Source organism: Salminus brasiliensis, chromosome 5 (assembly GCF_030463535.1).
Source record: "Salminus brasiliensis chromosome 5, fSalBra1.hap2, whole genome shotgun sequence".
NCBI lineage: Eukaryota > Metazoa > Chordata > Actinopteri > Characiformes > Bryconidae > Salminus > Salminus brasiliensis.
In genome coordinates this window covers 43,368,076-43,390,991 of record NC_132882.1, presented here as the reverse complement: position 1 = coordinate 43,390,991, position 22,916 = coordinate 43,368,076, and the positions used below count along the sequence as shown (strand labels likewise).

At 42.7% G+C, this 22,916-nt stretch overlaps 1 protein-coding gene across 1 annotated transcript; it reads right to left on the bottom strand.

The window, feature by feature from the left end:
- Window positions 1–679: 679 nt before the first annotated feature.
- vars1 (valyl-tRNA synthetase 1) lies at window positions 680–21,651 on the bottom strand. The gene is made up of 31 exons (XM_072680522.1): window positions 21,599–21,651; window positions 18,453–18,799; window positions 17,804–17,947; window positions 17,076–17,295; window positions 16,660–16,784; window positions 15,624–15,699; window positions 14,831–14,931; window positions 14,568–14,695; window positions 13,960–14,124; window positions 12,140–12,221; window positions 11,806–11,925; window positions 11,593–11,701; window positions 10,650–10,738; window positions 10,474–10,564; window positions 9,871–9,995; window positions 9,325–9,428; window positions 8,985–9,143; window positions 7,368–7,458; window positions 7,156–7,261; window positions 6,857–6,927; window positions 6,618–6,743; window positions 5,867–5,971; window positions 5,662–5,730; window positions 5,482–5,560; window positions 4,932–5,059; window positions 4,243–4,398; window positions 3,467–3,688; window positions 3,258–3,369; window positions 2,792–2,970; window positions 1,058–1,207; window positions 680–890 (listed from the first exon to the last, which is right to left on the bottom strand). Exons 2-31 carry the CDS (start codon window positions 18,795–18,797, stop codon window positions 822–824), a joined length of 3,846 nt encoding a protein of 1,281 aa, XP_072536623.1. The 5' UTR covers window positions 18,798–18,799; window positions 21,599–21,651; the 3' UTR covers window positions 680–821.
- Window positions 21,652–22,916: the final 1,265 nt, after the last annotated feature.

Sequence of the window (22,916 nt, the reverse complement as noted above, 5' to 3'; positions counted from 1 at the left end):
AAAAGGGAGGCATTTAAGAGGTTGGCTTATTGCGGAGGGGAGCTGAATGATGTTCAACTCCCCTCAGGAATAAGACAGCGGGGCGGAGCTGTACTGAACTGCAGATTTATACTTCTGGAGTCCAGAACTATATTTTATCAGGCATGGAGAAGTGTGATGTCTTGCTAATCATTTAGATTGGCACCATACCTAAAGCCTGGCGTGGGTTAGAGGGGAATAAAGCCTCCCACCATTGAGCTGTGGAGCAGTGGAAGAGCTGTGGTGGTCATCCAACATCCTGACCTCACTGACACTCGTTGCTGAATGCAGTCAAATCCTCACAGCAATGCCTCCTCCAAAATCTAGCAGAAAGCCTTCTTCCCTGGACAGTAGAGACAGTTACTCCAACAAAAGTAGAATAAACTCCTTTTAAAGCCCTTGATTTCAGAAGAAACAGTGAATGAGCAGGTGTCCCAATACTTTTGTCCATATAGTGTATGTTTAAGTTTGGCGGTCTACCAGCATGACTAATCTGAGCAAGCTAATCGACCAGTTTAATCAGCTTTACCAAACTAGTCAACCAGTATGAGCAGCCTGACCATGTTGGTCCTCCACAGGGATTTGAGCGTGAATTATCCCTCATCAACCCAGAAATTGGTGCATTTGTCCCCTAAAACCCATTAAAGAAGAGCCGAACCAGTTACAAGCTAATATTAGTATTTAATGACATTTCCCCATAAAGACAGTCAGGCAGGAAGGACGAACGATTCACCCATAAAGGACGAAGAACCATCAGTGTGTAAAAATCTAACAAAGGACGAGGTGCGTGAGGGGTGGATTCGTTACATCATTCTTCTGAAGTTCTCTATGGCTTCCTTCACTTTCTGCAGCTCCGTCTGACTCTGCCTCAACTACAAAAACAAAAAAAGACAAAGAAATGCAGCAATATTCATACTCCACAACATACAGGCATGAGCGAAGGTCATCGTCCTTCTACCAGCACAACAAAGCTTGAGCTTCCAATCCAATCCTTACAGAGATCAGTGCAGTGGAACCCACCTCATTCCCCTCTCCTTACCTTCTCAGCGTCCAGTTCCTGCACCCTGGCTGGAACTTTCTCCTTATAGTCGTTCTTCTTCATCTTCTCCTCCAGTTTCTCCATCTGCTTCTCCAGCTCGCCCTTCTTCGTCGTCAGCTTGGCCACTTCCTTTTCCAGATCGATCAAGCCCTGGTGCAAAGGATGAAATGACACACATCAGCTCAAAGTATAAACCCTTACACACACCTGGGTCACACCAGAGGTTTACTACAGCTGGGGCTATTTCTTATGTAAAGCTGTTTGCAGTTAGTGCACCATTACAAGAAAGCGTACGCGGCTTATGCCAAATAACTTAATAAAAATACATTTTAAAAAATAAAATACGACAGATGTTCAATACATACATTTCTTCTACATGATAGAGGTTATCAGGAGCAGGATAAGAAATTATTATATAAAAAGACACGTAATGTGAATCTGGCAGGTTTTTTTGGTTTTTTTTTTTTTTTTACATTGTGTCAAAATTTCCTGATGAACGGACCAATAGAAATGCTCCGAAATGCATAAAGGAATAAAGGAAAATTCATAAGGAAGAACATTTCCTCCTGTAAATTTGCCTTTCTTTTCCGACAGTGATGAGACGTCCTTGGTGTGTGTATAGACTTCATAGAATCTGCAATGTCCATAGAGTCTGATTATTACTATCAGACTCTACAGTCTACAAACAACACTTGCATTAAAAGCCCTCAATGGCCCACAAAATACCACACACACACCCCAGATTCATACTGGATTAAAAACGCTCCACAGTTATCACTGTCCGACTGTAGAAACTCCACTATGCAGACTCATACTTGAATACAGCTGCTCTATCATTACTTTTTTAAACTAAACATACTACAGATTCATACTGGATTAAAATTGCCTCAGTTATTACTGTTGAGACTATAAACCGCAGACGCTGCAGATTCATACTGGATTTAAAAAAACTCTTCCATTATTATTGGCAGACATTATTATCTGTACTGGGTGTAGTTTCTACAGTCGGGCCGCAACAATGGAGGAGCAACTGTAATCCAGTATGAATTTTTAATGTCTGTGGTTTATATTCCAATAGTAATAAATGTAAGATGATTTTAATCCAGTATGATTCTGCAGTATATTTAGTTGCCATAGGTGAAAATAATGGTAGAGCAATTGTATTCCAGTATGAATCTGCAGTATATTTAGTTGCCATAGGTGAAAATAATGGTAGAGCAATTGTATTCCAGTATGAATCTGCAGTATATTTAGTTGCCATAAGTGAAAATTACGGTAGAGCAATTGTAATCCAGTATGAATCTGTAACGTCTGCGTTTTTTTTTTTAGTCTAATACTAATAAACGTGAGACAGTTTTAATCCAGTATGAATCTGTACGGTCAACCTAAAAACCTCAGGCATTGTAGATTCATACTGGATTAAAACTGCTCTACCATTACTACTGTCTGAATGTAAAACTACACATTACATATTCAGACAGTAGTTTCATACTGGTTTCAATCTGCTCCAAAATGATGGCCGTCATTCTGTCAACACTGCAGATTCATACTGGAGAATAAATGCTCTGCAATTACTACACTGAGATTGTAGAAGCCGTAGAAGCTTCACAACATGGCTCAGCCAATCAGATTTCGTACAGTAATGCAGTAATGTACAGACAGCTTGCACCCCCTAATATAACAGCCTGCTTTCAAGGCTCCCTTTCACTTTCCCTGAATGATGAACGCTCTAACCTTCAGCATCAGATGAACGCTGCACTTGTCAGAGGCGATAGCCACCGCACAGCCTTCCGGGATAGCGCTGTCGCCCCCGCTTACAGGATGGACGGCCTGAGAGTAGGAGAGGGTTTGGATCTGCAGGCTGTATTTCTCCACCAGAGACACGGTAGCGGCGTCTATGCACTGCAGATAACCTGAGAGGAAGGAGAGTAGAAAAACAATGAGGGGGAGCAGGAGTGTCATTTTTAACAGAAGACTCAGGAGACATCTATTCTATTGGCAGTACTTCTCTACAGGGACTAGACAAGCTGTGTGTGTGCATTTGCACATCTGTGTCAGCAATGGCTGCAGCTTAAAGTAGCATGAACGCTTGGGTGTCCACAAACTTTTGGACATATAGGGTCTAACATCAGGTCAACTCAGCGGTCAGGGTAACACTGAGCATGCAAGTGTGGCGTTTGTGCGACTCGAGCTTTCTTACAGTCGGCGCGAGTCTTGGTGAGGTTGTAGTCGGCCCTCAGAGATCGGATGGTCCTGACCACGGTCATCACGAACTCCATCTCGCGGTCGATCTCCTCACTGTGCCAGCAGAACTGCAGCAGAACAAAAGCAACAGCAGATTAGACCCCGGTGGAGAGCTGACCCCAGGAGGGCAGTACAGTAATAAGACAGTCTCAATCTGACCCCTACCTCCGAGCTCTCTGGGTAGGAGGTGATGGAGATGCTGGGAGGGAGGCTGTCCTGAGTCTGTCTCCGTGGCAACCGCTGGAAGAGCTCCTCGGTAACGAAGGGCATAATGGGAGACAGGAGGCGGAGCCCAACCTCCAGACAGGTGTAGAGGGTCTGTCGGCAAACCTCAGCCTGTTTCTGACCCTCGGCGTCCGTGCTGCTGAACACGGGCTTCACGCTCTCCTACAGAAACGAGAGCACCTTCATTAAACCCTTTTTCTCAAAAATTTGGTCCTGCCACTTAACCCACCTGTTCATAGCTCCCCCTAGCACTATAGCAAAGCTCCCAACACTAGCAGGGTAAGGACTTAACACATGCCTCCTCTGATACAAGCAAAGCCGGCCACTGCCTCTTTTCAAAATGCTGCAAATGCAGCATCGCTGGGCAGCCGAGGAAAAGTGCCGGGTCCTCAGCCTTACCGTACCAGCCAACAGACGGCTGTGCTGGCCACCACTGCTTTAAAAGTGATGAGGGGAGAAAGCGCATCATCTACCCACCCGGAGCCACACCCACCACACGGCCAACTGTGCTCTCTCTGAATCCGGCTGCTGATGGCAAAGCGCCATGGCTTAGAATTCAAACTCCCTGGGCCATAGTGGTAGCTACTCGGATCCCACACACCTGGGTCAACCAGCTATTTTAGCTACGTTTCAGATCAAGACATCATACAGAAACCTGTGGAGAGGGAGACAAGGACAGAGAGAGAGAGAGAGAGAGAGAGAAAAAGGTTCGGTACCAGATAGACGTCACACAGCTCGTAGAGCCAGAAGTTGTAGATGGCCGTGGTGATCCCTGGGAAATCGTAGGCTTGGAATCCGTTGCCGCACAGAACTACAGCAGCACAGAGCCGGGACAGAATCCACCGATCAGACACACTCTCACTGCCACACAGCTGAAAGAGCGGAGAGCACACATGCACACAGGAAGGGAGAGAGAGTGAGTCTTCACTTGTGTAGTATATGAGAGCCGCCCCTCTCTGCCCACAGTTAAGCCCATATCCTACACACAGCATTACTGGTGTTTTTTTACGTAGCTGTGCCCCACAAAATTACAGTGGTGAAGAGTCAAGTTTATCCTGAATTGCTGAGCAGAGCTACAAGACACGCCACGCAAATGTAGCTACAGGCACTACATTTCCCATAATGCCCTAGTAGCAGCTAGTGCTTTCAGTCAGAGCCAGCGTACTTCAGGTTTTTAAGCGGAGTAATGTAATGCCTTTTGTACGTATTTAAGAAAGTGCGTTTCGCAACACAATGTATGTTTTGGTTAAAGCCACCTTTTCTTTTTTTAATAAGTGTCTTAGAAGTGGCCTTTGTGTTGTAGATGGCCGTGGTCTGAAACTGTATGTTCTGGTTAAGGCCACTTATAGCTGTATAACCTTCCAAACATACATATTAGACCACTGAAGCAAAGGCATTAGCTTACCTGAGCCTTCTCCAAGGGCACAAAGCCCTCGCCCAGAGTCCGCATGGCAAACTTCACAGCGTTCCACAGCTTATTGCAGAAATGCCTGTAGCCCAGGATCCTGTTTACATCCAGGTTTATGTCCCTTCCTATGTGTGTGTATATATATATATATATATATATATATATATATATATAGAGAGAGAGAGAGAGAGAGAGAGTCGTTCTGTTAGATGTTGCAACATTCACACAGACATTCATAGCATTTGGAGGTTACACAGGTAGGTACGTGTAGTGTTAGGGGTCTTGGCGAAAGGCTATTCCTGGTATAGCTTGATGGGCTTGCCTACCCCCTACCTACTGCCATGGGGAAGGCAGTAGTGTTACCCACTGCACTACACCAACAGTACTTAATTGATCTTGACTTTTTGGGGAGAATTGAACCCTGAAATTATCCTCACAACGGTTTGGGCCCTTGTAATTGCCTGAATGCAGACTTCATTAACAGCTCATTATTTAAAAGGGGTTGGATTGTCAGGTCAGTGTTGAGTGACTGGCCATTTGTTGTTACCTTGGCTTGTGTAGGCACACAGGGCAAACCTGAGGGCATCAGTGCCACACTCTGGGATTCCACTTGGGTAGTCGGATTTCTGTAACGAGCCACAACAACTCAACAAATCAGTTCATCCAGACCGAACAGGGCTTTACTCTGTCTTAATAGAAACAGCTTACAGAGGAAGGTGACGGATACCTGTCCTTGTTTGGCCTTCTCGATCTCCACTGGGTCCAGATTACTGTCCTTCAGCTGGGCATGGAGACCCTACACACACACACACACATATTCTTTATGAGAACTGGGTCTAAATCCAACATCTAACTGAAGCGTTCTCCATCGTGTGGACACAGGTCTAAATATTTAATGCTCAGCTCAGATGAGAAGCTGGTGTTCTTCTCACCTCCAGCGAGATTCCTGTGATGACGTCCAGAGGATCGATGACGTTACCTAGAGACTTACTCATCTTCCTGCCGTGGGCATCCCGCACCACGGCGTGCAGATACACCTGAGAAAACACAGGTAGTTGATGCAGAAATGCAGATGTGTGTGCACAGAACCCTTGATTTATCTACAGCAAACACTCCACCGAACATCCTCCTGCAGAGTTGCAGTGGTCTTCAGTGTTGCAGTAGTGAGTATTAAGAAAACAGCGATAAACAAACATTAAATTCTGTCAAAACAACGAGGATGAGAGTTGCAATGATGCTCTTCAGATTACTGTTTTAGGCCAGAGTGTCCATTTCACATATCTGTGAATCAACTATATTCGACAAATAAACCACATCTACAGTGTAGGGCTGGGCGATATGATAAAAACATTGGATCATGATATTTAAAGAGATGTTCACGATACACGATATTCATCAGGATAGACGTGATCGCAGACGAAATGCATCAGTAGTGATGGATTTTTAAAAACTACCATCCAAAAATGTGCAGCACTTCATCCAGTCAAACATTGTAAGCACTTAATTATATTCTTGATAAGCTTAACAAAAAGCATATTTAATCACAATACGATAAAATAGTCATATTGCCCAGCTACTACAGTGTTAATCACAATAACATGCCCCCTTCTGATGTCCTGCTGCTTAAATAACCAGCTATTTGAGGTCATTTTAAATGGGGGGGGGCTGGGGGGGGACACTGACCTCTTTGAATGGGAGTTTCCCTGTGAGTTTCAGACCCATCATGACCATTCTAGCCACCCAGAAGAACAGGATATCATGGCCAGTCTCCAACAGTGTGCCCGGGTAGAACACATTCAGGTCCTCACTCTACAACACACACAAAAACACACACACACAGTAATTAAACACTGCGATTTCAGATTCACTCCTTGAGTTTTAGAAGCTAAAATATGTGCACCGGTTCGAAGGGGTGAGCTTACCTCATTTGGCCATCCAAAGATGGAGAAGGGAAAGATGCCAGAGGAGAACCAGGTGTCCAACACGTCCTCATCTAACACACACACAAAAACTCGGTCATCCAGAATTCTGGTCTTGTTTAAAGACTAAAAATAAAATCCTAAAATTTAATCGATATCATATTTCCTCATTTATTTAATCTTAGTTTATGCTGATTAAAATGGGTTGTTGATCAGTTCTTCAGAGAGAATATCTGAGCCATTACGTTTATGCTGATGAAACGAAAGTTTTGATTAGATTCTGCACGTGTGTGTTTTTTTACCCTGGCGCAAGGAGATTTTTTCTGCAGTGACATTGAAGCGCTTGGCTGCTTTTGCTCTGGCTTCTTCTTCTGACCGCCCACTGACCCAGTAATGACCATCCACATCCTACACAAACACACACACACATACAGACAGACAGACACACACATCAGTACAGAGTATCCTGAAGGTGGCTGATGCATCAGTAATTGTAAACAGCTCTACAGCTCACCTCTCCCGGTTTGACTGACGGGTCGTTGACTGTAATGAAATACGCAGGGATTCTGTGACCCCACCACAGCTGCCGAGAGATACACCAGTCCCTACACACACACACACACACACACACACACACACACACACACACACACACACAATAAACCAATGATATAAGCTCCAAATCTGACTTCAACAAATAAATACTACAGTTCTTCTGACTGCCATACAACTAATGCAGTACTAATGCAGGTAATGTGCCACTACTGCAGGTAACACGGTACTAACTCAGGTAAGTGTGCTATTAATGCAGGTAATGTGGAAGCAACATAGTATTTATCCAGATATTGTGGCATCAACATGTGTGGCATTAATGTGATACTGATATACAGTATGTAATGTGGTACTACTACTGTATTACTGTGGTACATATGCAGGAAACTGTGGTACTAAGGTGGGTAATGTGGTACTAATACATTTTTAATGCAGGTAAAGAGGTTCCATGTGAGTAATTATGGTATTAATGTAGGTAATATAGTACCAAAGTAGGTAAGTGTGGCATTAATGTAGTATTTATGCAGGTAACGTGGTATTTTATATGTAATATGGTACTAATGTAGGTAATGTGGTACTAACACAGTATTATATACAGGTAAAGGGATTCCATGTAAGTAATGATGGTATTAATGTAGGTAATATAGTACTAATGTAGGCAAGTGTGGTATTAATATAGTATTTATGCAGGTAATGTGGTATTTTATATGTAATATGGTACTAATGTAGGTAATACAGTATTATATACAGGTAAAGGGATTCCATGTAAGTAATTATGGTATTAATGTAGGTAATGTGGCACAAATACGTTTTTAATGCAGGTAAAGAGGTTTCATGTAAGTAATTATGGTATTAATGTAGGTAATATAGTACTAATGTAGGCAAGTGTGGTATTAATATAGTATTTATGCAGGTAACGTGGTATTTTATATGTAATATGGTACTAATGTAGGTAATACAGTATTATATACAGGTAAAGGGATTCCAGGTAAGTAATTATGGTATTAATGCAGAATTACTGCGACATTCATTTACGTAATATAGTACTACTGTGAGCAATGGTGGTATTAATGTAGGCTATATGGTATTAATATATGTAATGTGATACATACTGTTTTACTAATATAGGATATATAATACTACTAGATAATAAGGTACAATGTAGTATTTATGCAGGTAACATGGTAATATATGCAATCATGTTGCTAATGTTAGTAATGTGGTAATAACACAGGTAATACAGGTTGTACATACTGTGGTATTAATGTAGCATTTATGTAGGTAATGCAGTACTCATTTATGCAACGTTGTGCTAATGTAGGCAATGTGGTAATAACGTAGCTATTGTGGTACTATTACAGTATTAATACAGTGGTTCCATGTAAGTAATTATGGTATTAATGTAGGTAATGCGGTATTTCTGTGCCATTAATTTAGGTAATATAATACTACTGCGGGTAAGTGTGGTAACAAGGTGGCATTAAACGAGGCAATGTAATATTAAGGTGGTGTTGTACAGGGAAAGTGCTATTGTGCAGTTACACATGTGATTGGGGAAGCATAACGTTCCAAAGCTGACCTGATGTTATCCATCCAGTTGAACCAGGTTTTAAGGTGGTGATCAGGGATGATCTTCAGTTCCCCGCTTCTCACTGCGTCTGCAGCCTGCTTCCCCATGTCTGCGCAGTTAACGTACCACTGCGGCTTCAGCAGGGGCTCCACAATGTCCTTAGAACGACTACACACACACACATGAAAATACAGATGTAAATATTCACCATTCAGGATTTAGTTCTAGGGGTCTAGACACTCCAAGAGGAGGCCCTGGATTACTGTTCTTCCGATAGATCAATATTTAGACTATTAATTATATGATCCTAAATCTGAGGGCTGTAGCTGAAGGTGTTGTGTAAGCGTACCTGCACACAGGCACCACCATGGGGTTGTCTTTAACCTCTTTAAACTGGCCTCTGTCCTTCAGAGCCTGCAGCACAGCTTTCCTTGCATCAAACCGCTTCATACCCTGCCAAGAACAACAATAATAAAAAGTTAAAGATTACAGCAGATACCAAAACATTAGAAGACTTATATGATCACTTAGAATTAGGTGATGAAGGAACGATGACATCGGAATTGGTCTACAGTATGCTACACTATATCTGTGAGATCATTATACTGTATTTATTATTTCCCTAAAGCGATAATTTCCCTATACAACAGCCCCCTTTTCTGCATTTCACAGAGACTGGCCATCTTTCACGTGTTTCAAATTTGTTCATTTGTGTTTACTTTAAGATTACTACCCAGATAAATAGATTTACATCATCACTTCTCTCAGATGTCTATGACTTTTGCACAGCCCTACATGAACCTGAAAAACAGCAGATATTAACACTGGCCCACAATTCCTAGTTATAATCTGCCTGTATGGCAGGGTGAGGGTGTGCATGCATGCCAGTTCATACCAGAAATGGAGGAGGAACGTTGATGAGGAAGCCGTTCTCATCTAGGATGTTGATGAAGGGCAGTTTGTGTCTCTCGCCCACTTCGTAATCGTTGTGGTCATGAGCTGGGGTGATCTTCACCGCACCTGCAGGGCCAACAATTAACTCAGCCAGGTAGCCACACCAACACAACTATAAACAATCATAAAATTCTCAACTAGTCAAGGTTATATAGTTTCTAATTTAATTAAAACAGGACAGGTCTCCTCAAACATATGGGAAGACAGCCTGCCAGCGCACTCAGGCACCGATACAACAGCTAACAGACGTCTGTGCTGACCAAAACGGACTAGCTCTAAGTAATGTGGGAAGGAAGACAGCAAGGCCAATTGTGCTCTCTTGGACTCTCTTGGACTGGAACCAGCAATCCTCGGAGCCCCCTAGCATCATTGGTTGACTTAGATTCTTGTCAGTCAGTCCACTAAAGAAGTTAGTAAGGGACAGCCCCCTACATTACCCTAAACACTCATATAATCCCAGAGGTCAAGCTGACAATGCCCCCCCCCTCCCCCATGTTTACTGTAATAGTTTATTAAATTAAAAAGCACATCTCTCACTGCCCACCTGTTCCAAAGCTCATATCCACAAAGTCATCGAACACAATGGGCAGTTTCCGGTCACAGAATGGGTGAATCACCATCTTCCCTTTCAGGTGCTAGAGAGGAGGAAGAGGAGAGGAGAATCAGAGCAGAAGATTAGAGAGCGAGTGAGAGTACAGAAAGGTAGTAGATGTTCAGTACCTGGTATCTGGAGTCTTTGGGGTGCACCGCCACAGCCGTATCTCCCAACATGGTCTCGATACGCGTGGTTGCTACGACCACCTCCTCATCTGAGAGAGAAACGCATCAAATTCTTTAATTAACTGCCCAGCGTACTTATCAATGATGCTCAATATACAGAACTGCTCAGATGTGCTGACCGACGTTTGGGACAATCAGGACAATAATAACCAAAGTTTCTAAGCCAATGAGCCGAAACATTCGGCACACTGACAGATGATCATATAAACAGAAGCGCATGTGAAGGCCTAGGACAGAGGTCGTCAAATCTGACCTTCGAATCCAGTCTCCAGTCCTGGACTTTGTAATCCATGGTTGGTGTGACAGCATGTGTCCAATCAATTACATTAACTGTTCCCGTTAAAGTCCAGTGAGAACAAAATCCAGTCCTGGAAACTGGTTTCAAGGGCTAGATTTGAAGACCCGGGGCCTAGGATGTATGTTTGATGGCAACTGTACAGTCAGTTCTTGCTGCTGACAGTGCTGTAGGTAGCTTACAGAACTTAACAAGACCTCTGATGATGTTATATTGTGGTAGATTTTGTTTTAAAAGTCGATGGCTCAACGGGTCAGAGCTGTTCTGACAGCATTTTAGAAATAATATCTCAGAAGCTATGTCATAACAGAAGATTGTCATAACAGAAGCTCGGGAAGAGGGAAGGAAGGTTATTAAACACATCCACATCTAAAACTAATATGATGCTGGTTCATTCTGTTTTTGGTCTGTTTGGATATCTTTGGCCTCCATGAATTTTCTTTTCTTTTCAATAATAAGCACAGCCAGTGGCAGAGGCCAATCCAATACTAACAGCTTCCTCTTGCGAAGAATATTAATTCTGCTAATTTATGTGAGCATGTAAACTACAAGCCAGGTCCATTAAAAAAAAAAACCTGCTCCTCTTACCGGATCCCTCAATCTTATAGGAGAAAGACACCAGCACGCCAAACTCCACTTTCTCCTTATAGCCTGGCACAGGAAGAAGAGTTCTGCCTGTCAGCTCCTTCTTGTCCACCTGAAACAACAACAGAAAACAACATGAACCTCAAACACACTGAAAAGAAGAACAGCTCGACATCAGAGGGAGATTAAAACGATGGCTTCATTCCACGACCGCACCTCTATATCCGAGATGGCAGAGTTGAGGGTGCAGGACCAGTTGACCAGCCGTTTGCTCCTGTAGATCACCCCCTCCTCGTGCATACGAATGAAGGCCTCCTGAACGGCATACGACAGTTTCTGCACAAAGGTGGAGACACAGTTAGGAATATCTTTGATGTTCAAATATCTAGTATTCTAATAACCCACAGCGAAATGAGCATAACTGGCTGGGAGATTTGTGTGCATGTTTTAAGTGTGTGATTTAAAAACACTAGCAGTTTACCAGGGATGGGACAACACAGTGCATCATTCTATCATGAGCATGTTGGCATGGTAGAGCTTTCCTACTCACAGAATCCATGGTGAAACAGGCTCTATCCCAGTCCAGAGAAGATCCGAGCTTCTTCAGCTGGTGGTAGATCCGATCTCCCTTTCTAAAAACAAAACAAATAGAAGTTACTTTCATACTGTTGAATTTCAATGATATTTAGAGACGGAAGTGAACCTTACATGTGCTTGTAAGCCCTACAGAAATGTACATAAATCACATTTATTGAGAGTATTATTATTATTATTTTCTTTTGAATTCTTTCCTTTTTTCTTTCCAATTTTGTAGTTCCTCCAAGCAGTAGCATTGCTCCAGACACACGCCTGCTGACTTTGATTATTTGGCTTTATTCTACTGTTATAGAAAGTTATTTAAGTGTAAAAATACTGTTAAGCCAAAGCTAGGCTTTTAACATGCTTGGTGTAAAGCGCCGGGTGCCCAGCTCCACCGTACCAGGAACCATGGAAGCCTGTGCCGGCCAACATCGCTTAAGAGTAACTGTGGGAAAGAGCGCCATCTACCCACTCAAACAGAGCACGGCCAACTGTGCTCTCTCTGACTCCGGTAGCTGATGACAAAGCGGCATGACTTGGAATTCTCAGAAAACTCGTGACTTTCAGGCCTCAGTGGCAGTGTATTAGACCGCCCAATCAGACATTTATTAACTGTACTAACAAATACCTACGTCCTCTTTTATTCACATGAGGTATGTATTCATTTCTGGTATACACCTTAGTGTGTTATCGCTCATCCTTTAGTGAGTGTAGTGATGCAAACTATGACGACAGGTACAGCCTGATACAGCATATCAGCAGTTTTTATGCAGCTGGTTCTCAGATCTTATAGCCCTCATCTACCGCTCGGTCTAAAACCACCATTACTGGCAGAATTAGGTAAACAAGGATGTGAGCCACACTCAAACACATTTTCCTTGAACAACATAAGAAACATTAAAGGATCAAGATAGGATGTATTTCAGGCGAATTTCAAATTTGATGATGTTGCTATTCTGAAAAACAGATTTGTAAAGGGCACATAGCACAGAAAACTGAACTGTCCAAAAATAAAAAACTTGAAAAGTAAATGTTGTTGTCCTGTCCACTCCGCTGTCCGCATACGGAAAACAAGCCGTCTGCTTTGAATGTCACAAAACTAACATAGCTCTCTATCCCCGCCTAGTCAGATTAGAGAAGTTCAGCCTCACGCTGAAGATATAAGCCAAGTTTCAGGCCAGAATGCTTTTAGAATGAGGCACAATTAGAACTGAGGTTATTTACATAGATAGACTTTTCTAAAGGATAAAGAGAGGTCGTGTTAAAATAGAAAAATAACTGTGTAAATGAACACACACACAAATGTTATATGTGAAGCTCAGTAGATTATGGGCCTTTTAAATGTTATAGGCTTGGGAAGGGATTGATTTTCCCCTTGCAAACTGTTAAAAGTATAGCACTGGTGCGGCCAAAACGACTGAACAAGTTAACCAAGCATCCTTTAAAATGCAGAAAACTAAACAACGACTGCTCTGCCTTGGAGAGGAAACACACAGGTGAGCAGATCTCAAAGAAGCCAAATTTGCTCAGACAGAACAATGTTTTCTACCACTGCAACATGGTGTCTCGTGAACCGCTCACTCATGCAGAACCACGTAATCTGCTAAGAAACAAACAGCCATTGCAATGCGTTCCTACGGTACTAAAACACAGTGACGGCTTCCTGACCAATCAGAATCAACCATTCAACAATGCCATCACAGAACATCAACGAACCGAGCCCAAAGCGAGGAACACGAAGAGTCAGGCCCTGCACGGTCTTCGCCTCCTGATTCCTCTCGCTCTACTTACTCGTTCTTCCACTTCCAGACCTCCTCGATGAATTTCTCTCGTCCGAGGTCGTGCCTGGTCATCCCTCTCTCCCTCATCAGCTTCTTCTCCACCACCACCTGGGTCGCGATGCCGGCGTGATCACAGCCGGGGTTCCACAGCGTGGTCTCCCCTCTCATTCTGTGCCTGCATCATCAATGTATATCCACAAGGAGAGCAAATATATAGATGTAAACCAAAGCAAATGTTTAAAGGGCCTGTGTCCTATTTGTTTTTACTTCTATATTATTATTATTATTTCCCACGAAAAATCTAGAAAACGTCTGGTTGATTTATTTATTTATTTATTTAACTGTGCTTTTAAGACTGACACGTGCAAATGAGCTCAGGTTGGCTGCCTTGTATTGTGTCTCATTTAATTAATTAATTAATTCAATAAAGCAGCTCAGGCTGAAACACTCCCTACAACTCCAGCTTAAACAGGCGAGGCTAAACAGCTGTAGGCTGAAGAGGTGGCTGTCTGTATACATGCCAATTATGCGTTTTTGTGACTATAGACGAATTGACTGATTTTCATAGACTGATTTTCTTATTATAATGTTTCTATGCTTGAGGCAGTGACTGTTTACCATCTGGTCAGGCAGTCCTGAATGGCATTGGTTAAGGCATGGCCCAAATGAAGAGACCCGGTCACATTAGGTGGAGGGATGCACATCATGAAGATTCCGCGAGGGTTTGTCTCGCTGATGCTTTTCCGCTAGTAAAGAAAAGAACCAGAGACACAGTAGCTTCAGAAGGCCAAAACCACATAAATACCAAAAGGGTAATTCTGACAGTCAATACTTTGTCTTTTACAAGCCAAGACTCGGCAGAATTAAAGACGCTTTCTCACCCCGTACTCAGGCTTAAAGAAACCCTGCTTCTCCCACCATGAATACCAGGCTGCCTCCACATACTGCGGACTATATGAGTCAGGCAGAGGGCTCAGCACATCTGAGAGCGTGAGAGACAGATCAGGTTGCAGATATAGGAAAAGTCAACACCAATAGAAGTGAGTTATATATATTAAAGCTGGACACAACAACAGTATTGTGACTAGAAAGGTACGGAAAGTGGTAGTAACTTCAGGTTCCTGCAGATGGCGTTGCACGAGGATGACCGGGCTATAAATACTGTGCGTCAAAACTCATCCTTTGAGAAGAGGTGGTACAGTGCAGTGAGTGTCTCATTGGCTGTGTGGAACATGGGTGGCAAAGTGGGTACAGTTAATGATTGGCTAAAAGGAGTCAAGGCATTTGGATGCGCCAAAGACCACAGAGTGAAGGAAGGAGGTGAATCTGCAGGTGTATGGAAGCACATCATACGGGTCTACCGGCAGTGGCTGAAATCCCAGACTACTGGACATTCCCATCAGAACTGTGGCTTATGGAGAAAACTGACAAACAGGGACTGCTGGTAGACCCGTATGACCGTAGCGCCATCTGCAGGAGCCTGAAGTTACCACCACCTCAAACACGCAACTGCGGATTACTGCAATTGAGATATCCCTTGCAATAACATTTCTGTAACATACTTCAATATGGCCTGAATTGGAGCTGTGTTTGGTCAGGATGCTCACAGCACACAGCAGCAAAACTCACTGTCATTGGTTAGAGTACTATAGGGGGAAAAGAGCGCGCACACACCTTTTTTTTCGCCGGCTGGAGTAGGAACGTTGTACATGATCACTCCCAGTTCCTTCTTCTCTGGTTTGGCCTTTTTCTAAAGAAAACAGACACATTTAAAATATGTTTATTTCACACTAGCTAACCAACAGGTCACTCATTCCCTATCTCAGACGACAGTCCGGCCATGCCACTGGTCATCAATGTTCAACTAAAGCCAGGGTCAGATGAGATTGCTAACTCAACAGCAAGATGCAAGACTGCCTGTAATTCATTTGGTAAAACCAAACCCAAAGATGGGTTGAAAATAACCTAACTAGCCTAAATTTCTTGAATACTCTTTAAAGCGTATTCCTTCACAAGAACATGCCTGATTAGGCCCTTTTCTGTGCATTTCAATACAGAAAGTCTTCTGATCGATACTTCCTAGAAAGCTCTAGAATAGATAGTTTAGATAGAATAGAGATAGTTTACGTCAAGCCGTAATCCTAGAGAGCTACAGTCTGGTAAAATGTACTGTTCTTCTTTAAAAAAGTTCAAGTATGAGCTGATTACTTGGGTTTGATGTATATCTAAAGTATATCTTCTTTTAAGATTGCATAATATATCCTTTCAGCATCGTTATTGCAGCGTGCACATGCACAATAGTCATAAACTTTTTTGCTGCTTATTCCAAAAGGATTCACACTTTTCACATTATTCATGTTATACATTACCAGAAATATCTGCCCATTACTGTTATTAATAACATCTATTACAAAATATGGCAGTGGAGCTATTAATAACAGGGCTGTGGGTTCGATACCCTGTGGGTTCAACCTGTCTGCTGCCCAGGTGCCACAGTTGTGGCTGCCTACCATGCTGAGCATGTCGGCTCACTGCGTACTTTGAATATAATTTTTTGTATACATATTTGTGCTCCCTGCAAGGATGGGTTACAGGTTACAGACGAAGCCCATGTACAGCGTGCATTAATAATATCATGACATGTTAATGACTGACTTCTGATGAAAACTGGTGAAAAAAAATATGTATTGCAATAAATGGTGGTCTTTACCTTGACCTCCGTCTGGGACTGCATCTGCTTCTTCTTCTCCTCCATCTCCTTCTTCTGCTGGAACTTCTCCATCTTCTCTCGCTTTTTGGCCTCTTTCTTCAGCTGGGCTTCTGTCTTCGGTGGACCTGACAGACAAGAGAGGATAATAATATGAACAGGCTGTGAACAGGCTGTAAATAAGATAATGAATGCTGATAAATGCTGATCTCTGCTGAGCTGTGAAGCCCAGTTTCCTAAAGATGGCACTAACGGTAAAAAAAAAAGGATACTAGGAAAATCTCAGGGAAAATCATTTTTGGCATTTTGCAGAAACAGTGTCATGAAATGACTCAAATAATTTAAGATCTTCATCATAGCAGGTTGTTCTGGGGAAATAACCCTTGCTAACGCCCACATCCGCTCCCACAGGCACTCACCGCTGACAGGTGTGCTGCTGGGAGCAGTGCTATTTGCTGCAGCAGCTGTGGTGGTGGTGATGGCTGTGTTGACAGCAGAGTTAGATTTAGGAGTCACAGGCACCATTTTTTCGCAGAGTGAGATTTTGCCCAACACTTTCAGGAACTCCGGCTGATTGACACACGTATCAAACCACCTGCTTACATTCACCAGCGTCTTTCTGTCCGAGGGCTCCAATGCCTGAGAGAAAGAGAAAGAGAGAGAGAGAGAGAGAGAGAGAGAGAGAGAGAGAGATAGGAACATAAATATCATGCAGTGCCAATCACACCTTCTAACAAATCACCATAATCATCAAAACCTGGCATTAAAGAAAAAGAAAGTTCAGCACATACTGATCACTGATCCCAGATGCAGTCGATTAGCCGGGCCACATTTAACAGGAGATGCTAGGCTAACATTGCTAACAAACACTGGACTTGGGCGGTCACTGATCTCAGTTGCTCTAGATAAGAGTATCAGCTAAATGTCGTAAATGTAATTTCTGGACCTGTTGGCGACTCTAAATCCGGTACAGTGAAAAGTGTTGTGACTGGATGTTAGTGCAACGACTAGCTACAGCCAATGAGAGCACAACACCCGGGGAGAGGAGAAAGCAGGGGGTGGAGTTCCGAATCAGATCACTCAAGACCGCACCACGTATGAACAGAGCTTCAAAAGTGGGCACGTATCAAAAAGCATGACTACTTACATATTTGAAAGGCAGCAAAGCGGCCATTGCAACAGCTACATCCGCCAGAGACAAGCTCTCTCCGACCAGGAAGGTCCGTGGCTCCAAGATCTGATCTAGAACCTTTAGAACCCGAAGCAGCTCCGCCCGAGAACTCTGCTGCAGCTAAAAAAAATAAAAAAAATTTGATTAAAAGCCAGGGAGGAAGACTACTAGATTTTGGAGGAGCATTGTTGTGAGGATTTGATTGCATTCAGTGACAAGAGCATCAGTGAGGATGGAAACACCCCCCACCTCATCATCCTCAACCCATCCCAAAAGTACTGGAAGGAGCTCCACCATCCATCATTCCAGAGAACACAGCACTTCCACTGCTCCATAGTTCAATACTGGGGGGCTTTATACCCCTCTAGCCCACGCCTTGCATTAGGCAGCATGGTGCCATATAGGTTTATGATGTTATATAGTCCTATTGTATTGGCAGTACTTCTCTACAGGAATTAGACAAGCAGTGTATGTGTGCATTTGCACATCTAAGTCAGCAACAGATGTAAATTAAAGTAGCTGAATGCATCCATTAGAAGGGGTGTCCACAAACATTTGGACACTCTCCGGTGTAGCTCCAGTGCATTTGATTGGGTGCCATCAAAACACACACACACACACACACCTTTTTGTCGACTCCCATCACCCCCAATAGAGGGAAGACCACGGCACAGGCCACAGGTGTGAGCTCGTTCTCGGCAAAGCTCAACCACTGCCACACCTCACTCTCCTGCTGGGCATCACTGCCCGTCCTCCCGCCCAATGACGCCAGGTACCAGCTGACCGCTCCGGCTCCACACAGCGGCGTAGCCCCGGCGGCTCCCAGCACCAGTGCAGGACGACACCGTGCCACTCCGGCTGGGGGCTCCTCAGCGAGAGTCCGGGGGCGGGATGTGGAGAATTCAGCAGCAATCAGGGCCTGTAAACTCCTGAAGTCATCAGGGTGGGAGGACACGTACAGAGAGTCCATCTCTGAGAAAGAGCGCAAGAGAGAGCGAGAGAGAGAGAGAGAGATAAATGATTATACAACCTCATGTTCTTAAAATGTTAAAAAGATCTCTTAAATATTTCTTTCTTCCTTTCATTTCTGCTGCACCGATACCAATACCGAGTCGGTATCAGCGCCAATATACACACAGTATCAGTATCGGCAACAGAGAGCACCGATACCACGAAGCTTTCTTTTTTATTTGCATATTTTATCATCAAACCAAACGTTTAAACAACCAGTAAACGCCAGTCATAAACAGTTATTACAATTAAACACACATTTAATGGAACTTTTAGCACTTTCTGTTTCAATGTGAGTTTCAGCAGCTTGTTTAAAGGAAACGCACTGAAGTTAAGTACCTCTCTACACAGAGACGTGGACCTGAACATGAAACTGTTGCAGAAGCACTTGTGAAAAAGTGAAACAGGAATTTTAAACACTAAAATTAAAAGCTGATTGGTGAAGCAAGATTAGCAAGGCTATGCTTCCCTACCTGCACGTGTTTCTGCATTGTGGCAATATTGACTGAATATTTCACAGCCCTAAAACTTTTTAAATGTGCAGTTCCTCAACTAGTACACGCTGTTCTTTCACGTTTCTTATATATATTTCATATATATATTAGGATTTATAGCCGTCTATGCAGCATTTAAGTCAGAGTTTGTATCAGTGCATCCCTAATATTCATATATTTTATGCATCATTTCTGGATTTCTATTTCTCTACTATTCGTTTATCACAAACTGCTTTGGCAAAACTGTAACTCGCACAGTTCCTGCCAAAATAAACTCTAAAGTGATGTGAGAGAAGGGCAAGATCCACAGACAGCAAAATCCTGTGGCATCCGCCAGAGACAAGCTCTCTCTGACCAGGAAGGTCCGTGGCTCCAAAATCTGATCTAGAACCTTTAGAACCCGAAGCAGCTCCGCCCGAGAACTCTGCTGCAGCTAAAAAAAATAAATAAATAAATAAAAATTGATTAAAAGCCAGGGAGGAAGACCACTACTGTCTACTAGATTTTGGAGGAGCATTGTTGTGAGGATTTGATTGCATTCAGTGACAAGAGCATCAGTGAGGTCAGGATGTTGGATGATGGAAACACCCCCCACCTCATCATCCTCAACCCATCCCAAAAGTACTGGAAGGAGCTCCACCATCCATCATTCCAGAGAACACAGCAGTTCCACTGCTCCATAGTTCAATACTGGGGGGCTTTATACCCCTCTAGCCCACGCCTTGCATTAGGCAGCATGGTGCCATATAGGTTTATGATGTTATATAGTCCTATTGTATTGCCAGTACTTCTCTACAGGAATTAGACAAGCAGTGTATGTGTGCATTTGCACATCTAAGTCAGCAACAGATGTAAATTAAAGTAGCTGAATGCATCCATTAGAAGGGGTGTCCACAAACATTTGGACATGCCGTCGGTGTAGCTCCAGTGCATTATATTTTATGCATAATTTCTGGTTTTCTATTTCTCTACTATTCGTTTATCACTAACTCGCACAGTGATGTGAGAGAAGGACGAGATCCACAGACAGCAAAATCCTGTGGCAAAACTCTAGCAGTAAATATGGTTAACAGCCCTTTTTGGACGGTATTTCTATTTGCAGCTTATCTATTGTTGCCTAGGATGGATAATATGATGGAAATCTATCATTACAGTGTGAAATTCTCACAGTAACAGAAAAAAATAAATAAATCATGGATCTCAGTTTGAAACACTGACTGTGCTTTATTTAACACAAGGAGAACCCCTTATTCTTAAAGTGTAGTATAACACAGTGTGTTCAGTGCAGGGTGTTCAATGTTGACTGAGGTGTCGGCGCTTGGTCCAACGACCAACATGGTCCATCTCCAAAATGGGGAAGGCAAACATGTTCTGAGCTTTGAATGGAAATGAATGTAAAATAAGAGCTTATTCTGAGTGATTTTGATCATTTCTGTGTGTCCGATCATCCAAAAATGGACAGAAATGATGCATGATTTTCACTGGACAGGTTATAACAGTATTTTTTTGTTACACAGCACTATTGTATCTGTGCTTTATTGCAAGTTTAACATTTAAAAAAAGTCGTGATATGTGCCATATTGCCCACCACTGAACTGGGGCACTACTGAGATATTAGATACTACTGAATATTTATTTATTTATTTATTTATTTATTTATTAATTAATTAATTTAACTCAACCTCTCTTCTAAATTAAGATGTTACACCATGTAGCTACCAAAAAGTACTCCCTTTATTTTATTTTATTTAGTTTAAATAGGTGAAAGTGCCAAAAAAAAAAAAATCTCTCGGAATTGTCCGTTCCACCTTAAATGCTGCAGCTGTTCCGCGTAGGCGCCGGTGCCGAGCCGCCCGTTACTGCCGCAGCATTTAAGGTGGACCAGCCAATTAAAAAGTCCAAAGCTAACAGGCTAGCTAAACCTTTTTTAAGAGTTTCGGCCTGATATAGGTAGTAAAACAAGAGCGGGGACAGGCCTATCTGTCTCGTATTCAGTAAAACAGGCAGATTTTGACATTTAACCCTTAAACTGAGGTAAATTTAAAAAGCTAGCTAGCTAGTGCTAACAGCTCCAGCTACGCTGATGACAGGAGCCACATTAACGGGCTGAACTTCCCTCTCTCCCGTATGCCGCTTCCTCAGACATGGCTCAAACTGGCGTCCAGAGGCTGCTGAAGCACACAGCTGAAGCGCTCTCAATATTTAGGCTGATTTTAATGATAAAATTAATAAAATAATCGCGGTCTCGCGGCAAACTCTCACTCACCGAAGCAGCACAGCCGTCAGCTTTAATCCCGCGTGCACCGAACGCGTAGAGTAGCAACCGGCTCTGCCGCACAGCTGCGGTCACTGACGTAAAAACGAAAGCAGTCTGATGCAACAAGAAGGGCTAATGGAGAATCACGTAATGGTCAAAGATAATAACATTTAGGCATTTAGGGACATAGGGATGTAGTGTGTAAATGTCAGACCACAGGGTTTATGATACTGTTTATGAGAGTATCTATCTATCTATCTATCTCCACAGCTGGAGGCCCATACAGCAGCTGGCAACATCACAACAAGCGTTAAACTGGGAATCAACTGGGAAACAAACCAACTGGGAATTCTTAACAGGATGGAAAAGGGAGGGGAGTCCCAATAAAAGCATTTCTTGCGTGTTTTAGATGTTCTGTAGTGTATAAATAGTAAAGGTGTGACTTTTGTTGTGGCAGAAAAAGCTCAGGTGTGGTTTTACAGGCCTGTTTACCACCCTGTTACTTTACTTTACTGCAGAATGATACACACTCATTTATTAAGATAATAATATAAAATAAAAAGAAACATAAGATTTACTTTTAATAGCACTATGATTGCTGCATATCATAGCATATATTAGCTTATTCGTTTTAAACTATTCTCGAGTCAGGAGACCAACCAGATAGTGGCGTTGTCCTCTCCGGGTCCTCTCTGTGTCCAGTCAGCACAGTGTGCTATTATTATTATTAGCTGGCTGAAGAGACTGTAGTGGAGAATAGCTGATAGCTGATAGCTTTGAGCCTAGCACCTGCTCACTCTCCTCAAGGCCATTGTGAGGAGCCCTAGTAGCTCTTCTCGCATCCATCATTAACTAACTCTCATTAATTAAGTATTATGTACTACTGGCTCAGATTTGATTATGGTGGTGGTGAAGCGAATCAGGCGTCCAAAAACTTTAAGGCCTTTACTTGGTCCCTGATACATTGTTTTAGAAGGTTATGCAGGCTTGAAATGTTTCATAATTTACATACAAACATGGTGGTGGTAGCTTCACCGGTGACTTTTGGATGGTAAATCAAGCGGCTGTATTTGAGTTGTAGACATGTTGACCCCAAATTCAGCCACCATGTCCGCCACTGTAAAGAAATGTGAGTTGGTAGTTTTCTCTACAATAAACCATTTACTTTATATCTTAACCAATAATAAATTATGCAGGAATGTTGATTTTATATTATTTTTATATCGCTGCATTCCAATGAAAAAAATGTGTGTGAATAATTCTTGATGAATGGACCAATAGAAAATGGCTTCAAAATGACTTTGAATACAATATTTCAAAATTTTCA

Coding starts and splice junctions, on each gene's coding strand:
- vars1 (XM_072680522.1), bottom strand. CDS start 18,797: ATGGACTCTCTGTACGTGTCCTCCCACCCTGATGACTTCAGGAGTTTA. Junction 10,739..11,592: donor CTATAAGATTGAGGGATCCG/GTAAGAGGAGCA, acceptor TTTCTCTCTCAG/ATGAGGAGGTGGTCGTAGCA. Junction 2,971..3,257: donor CACCAAGACTCGCGCCGACT/GTAAGAAAGCTC, acceptor CCTTCCTCTCAG/GTTATCTGCAGTGCATAGAC.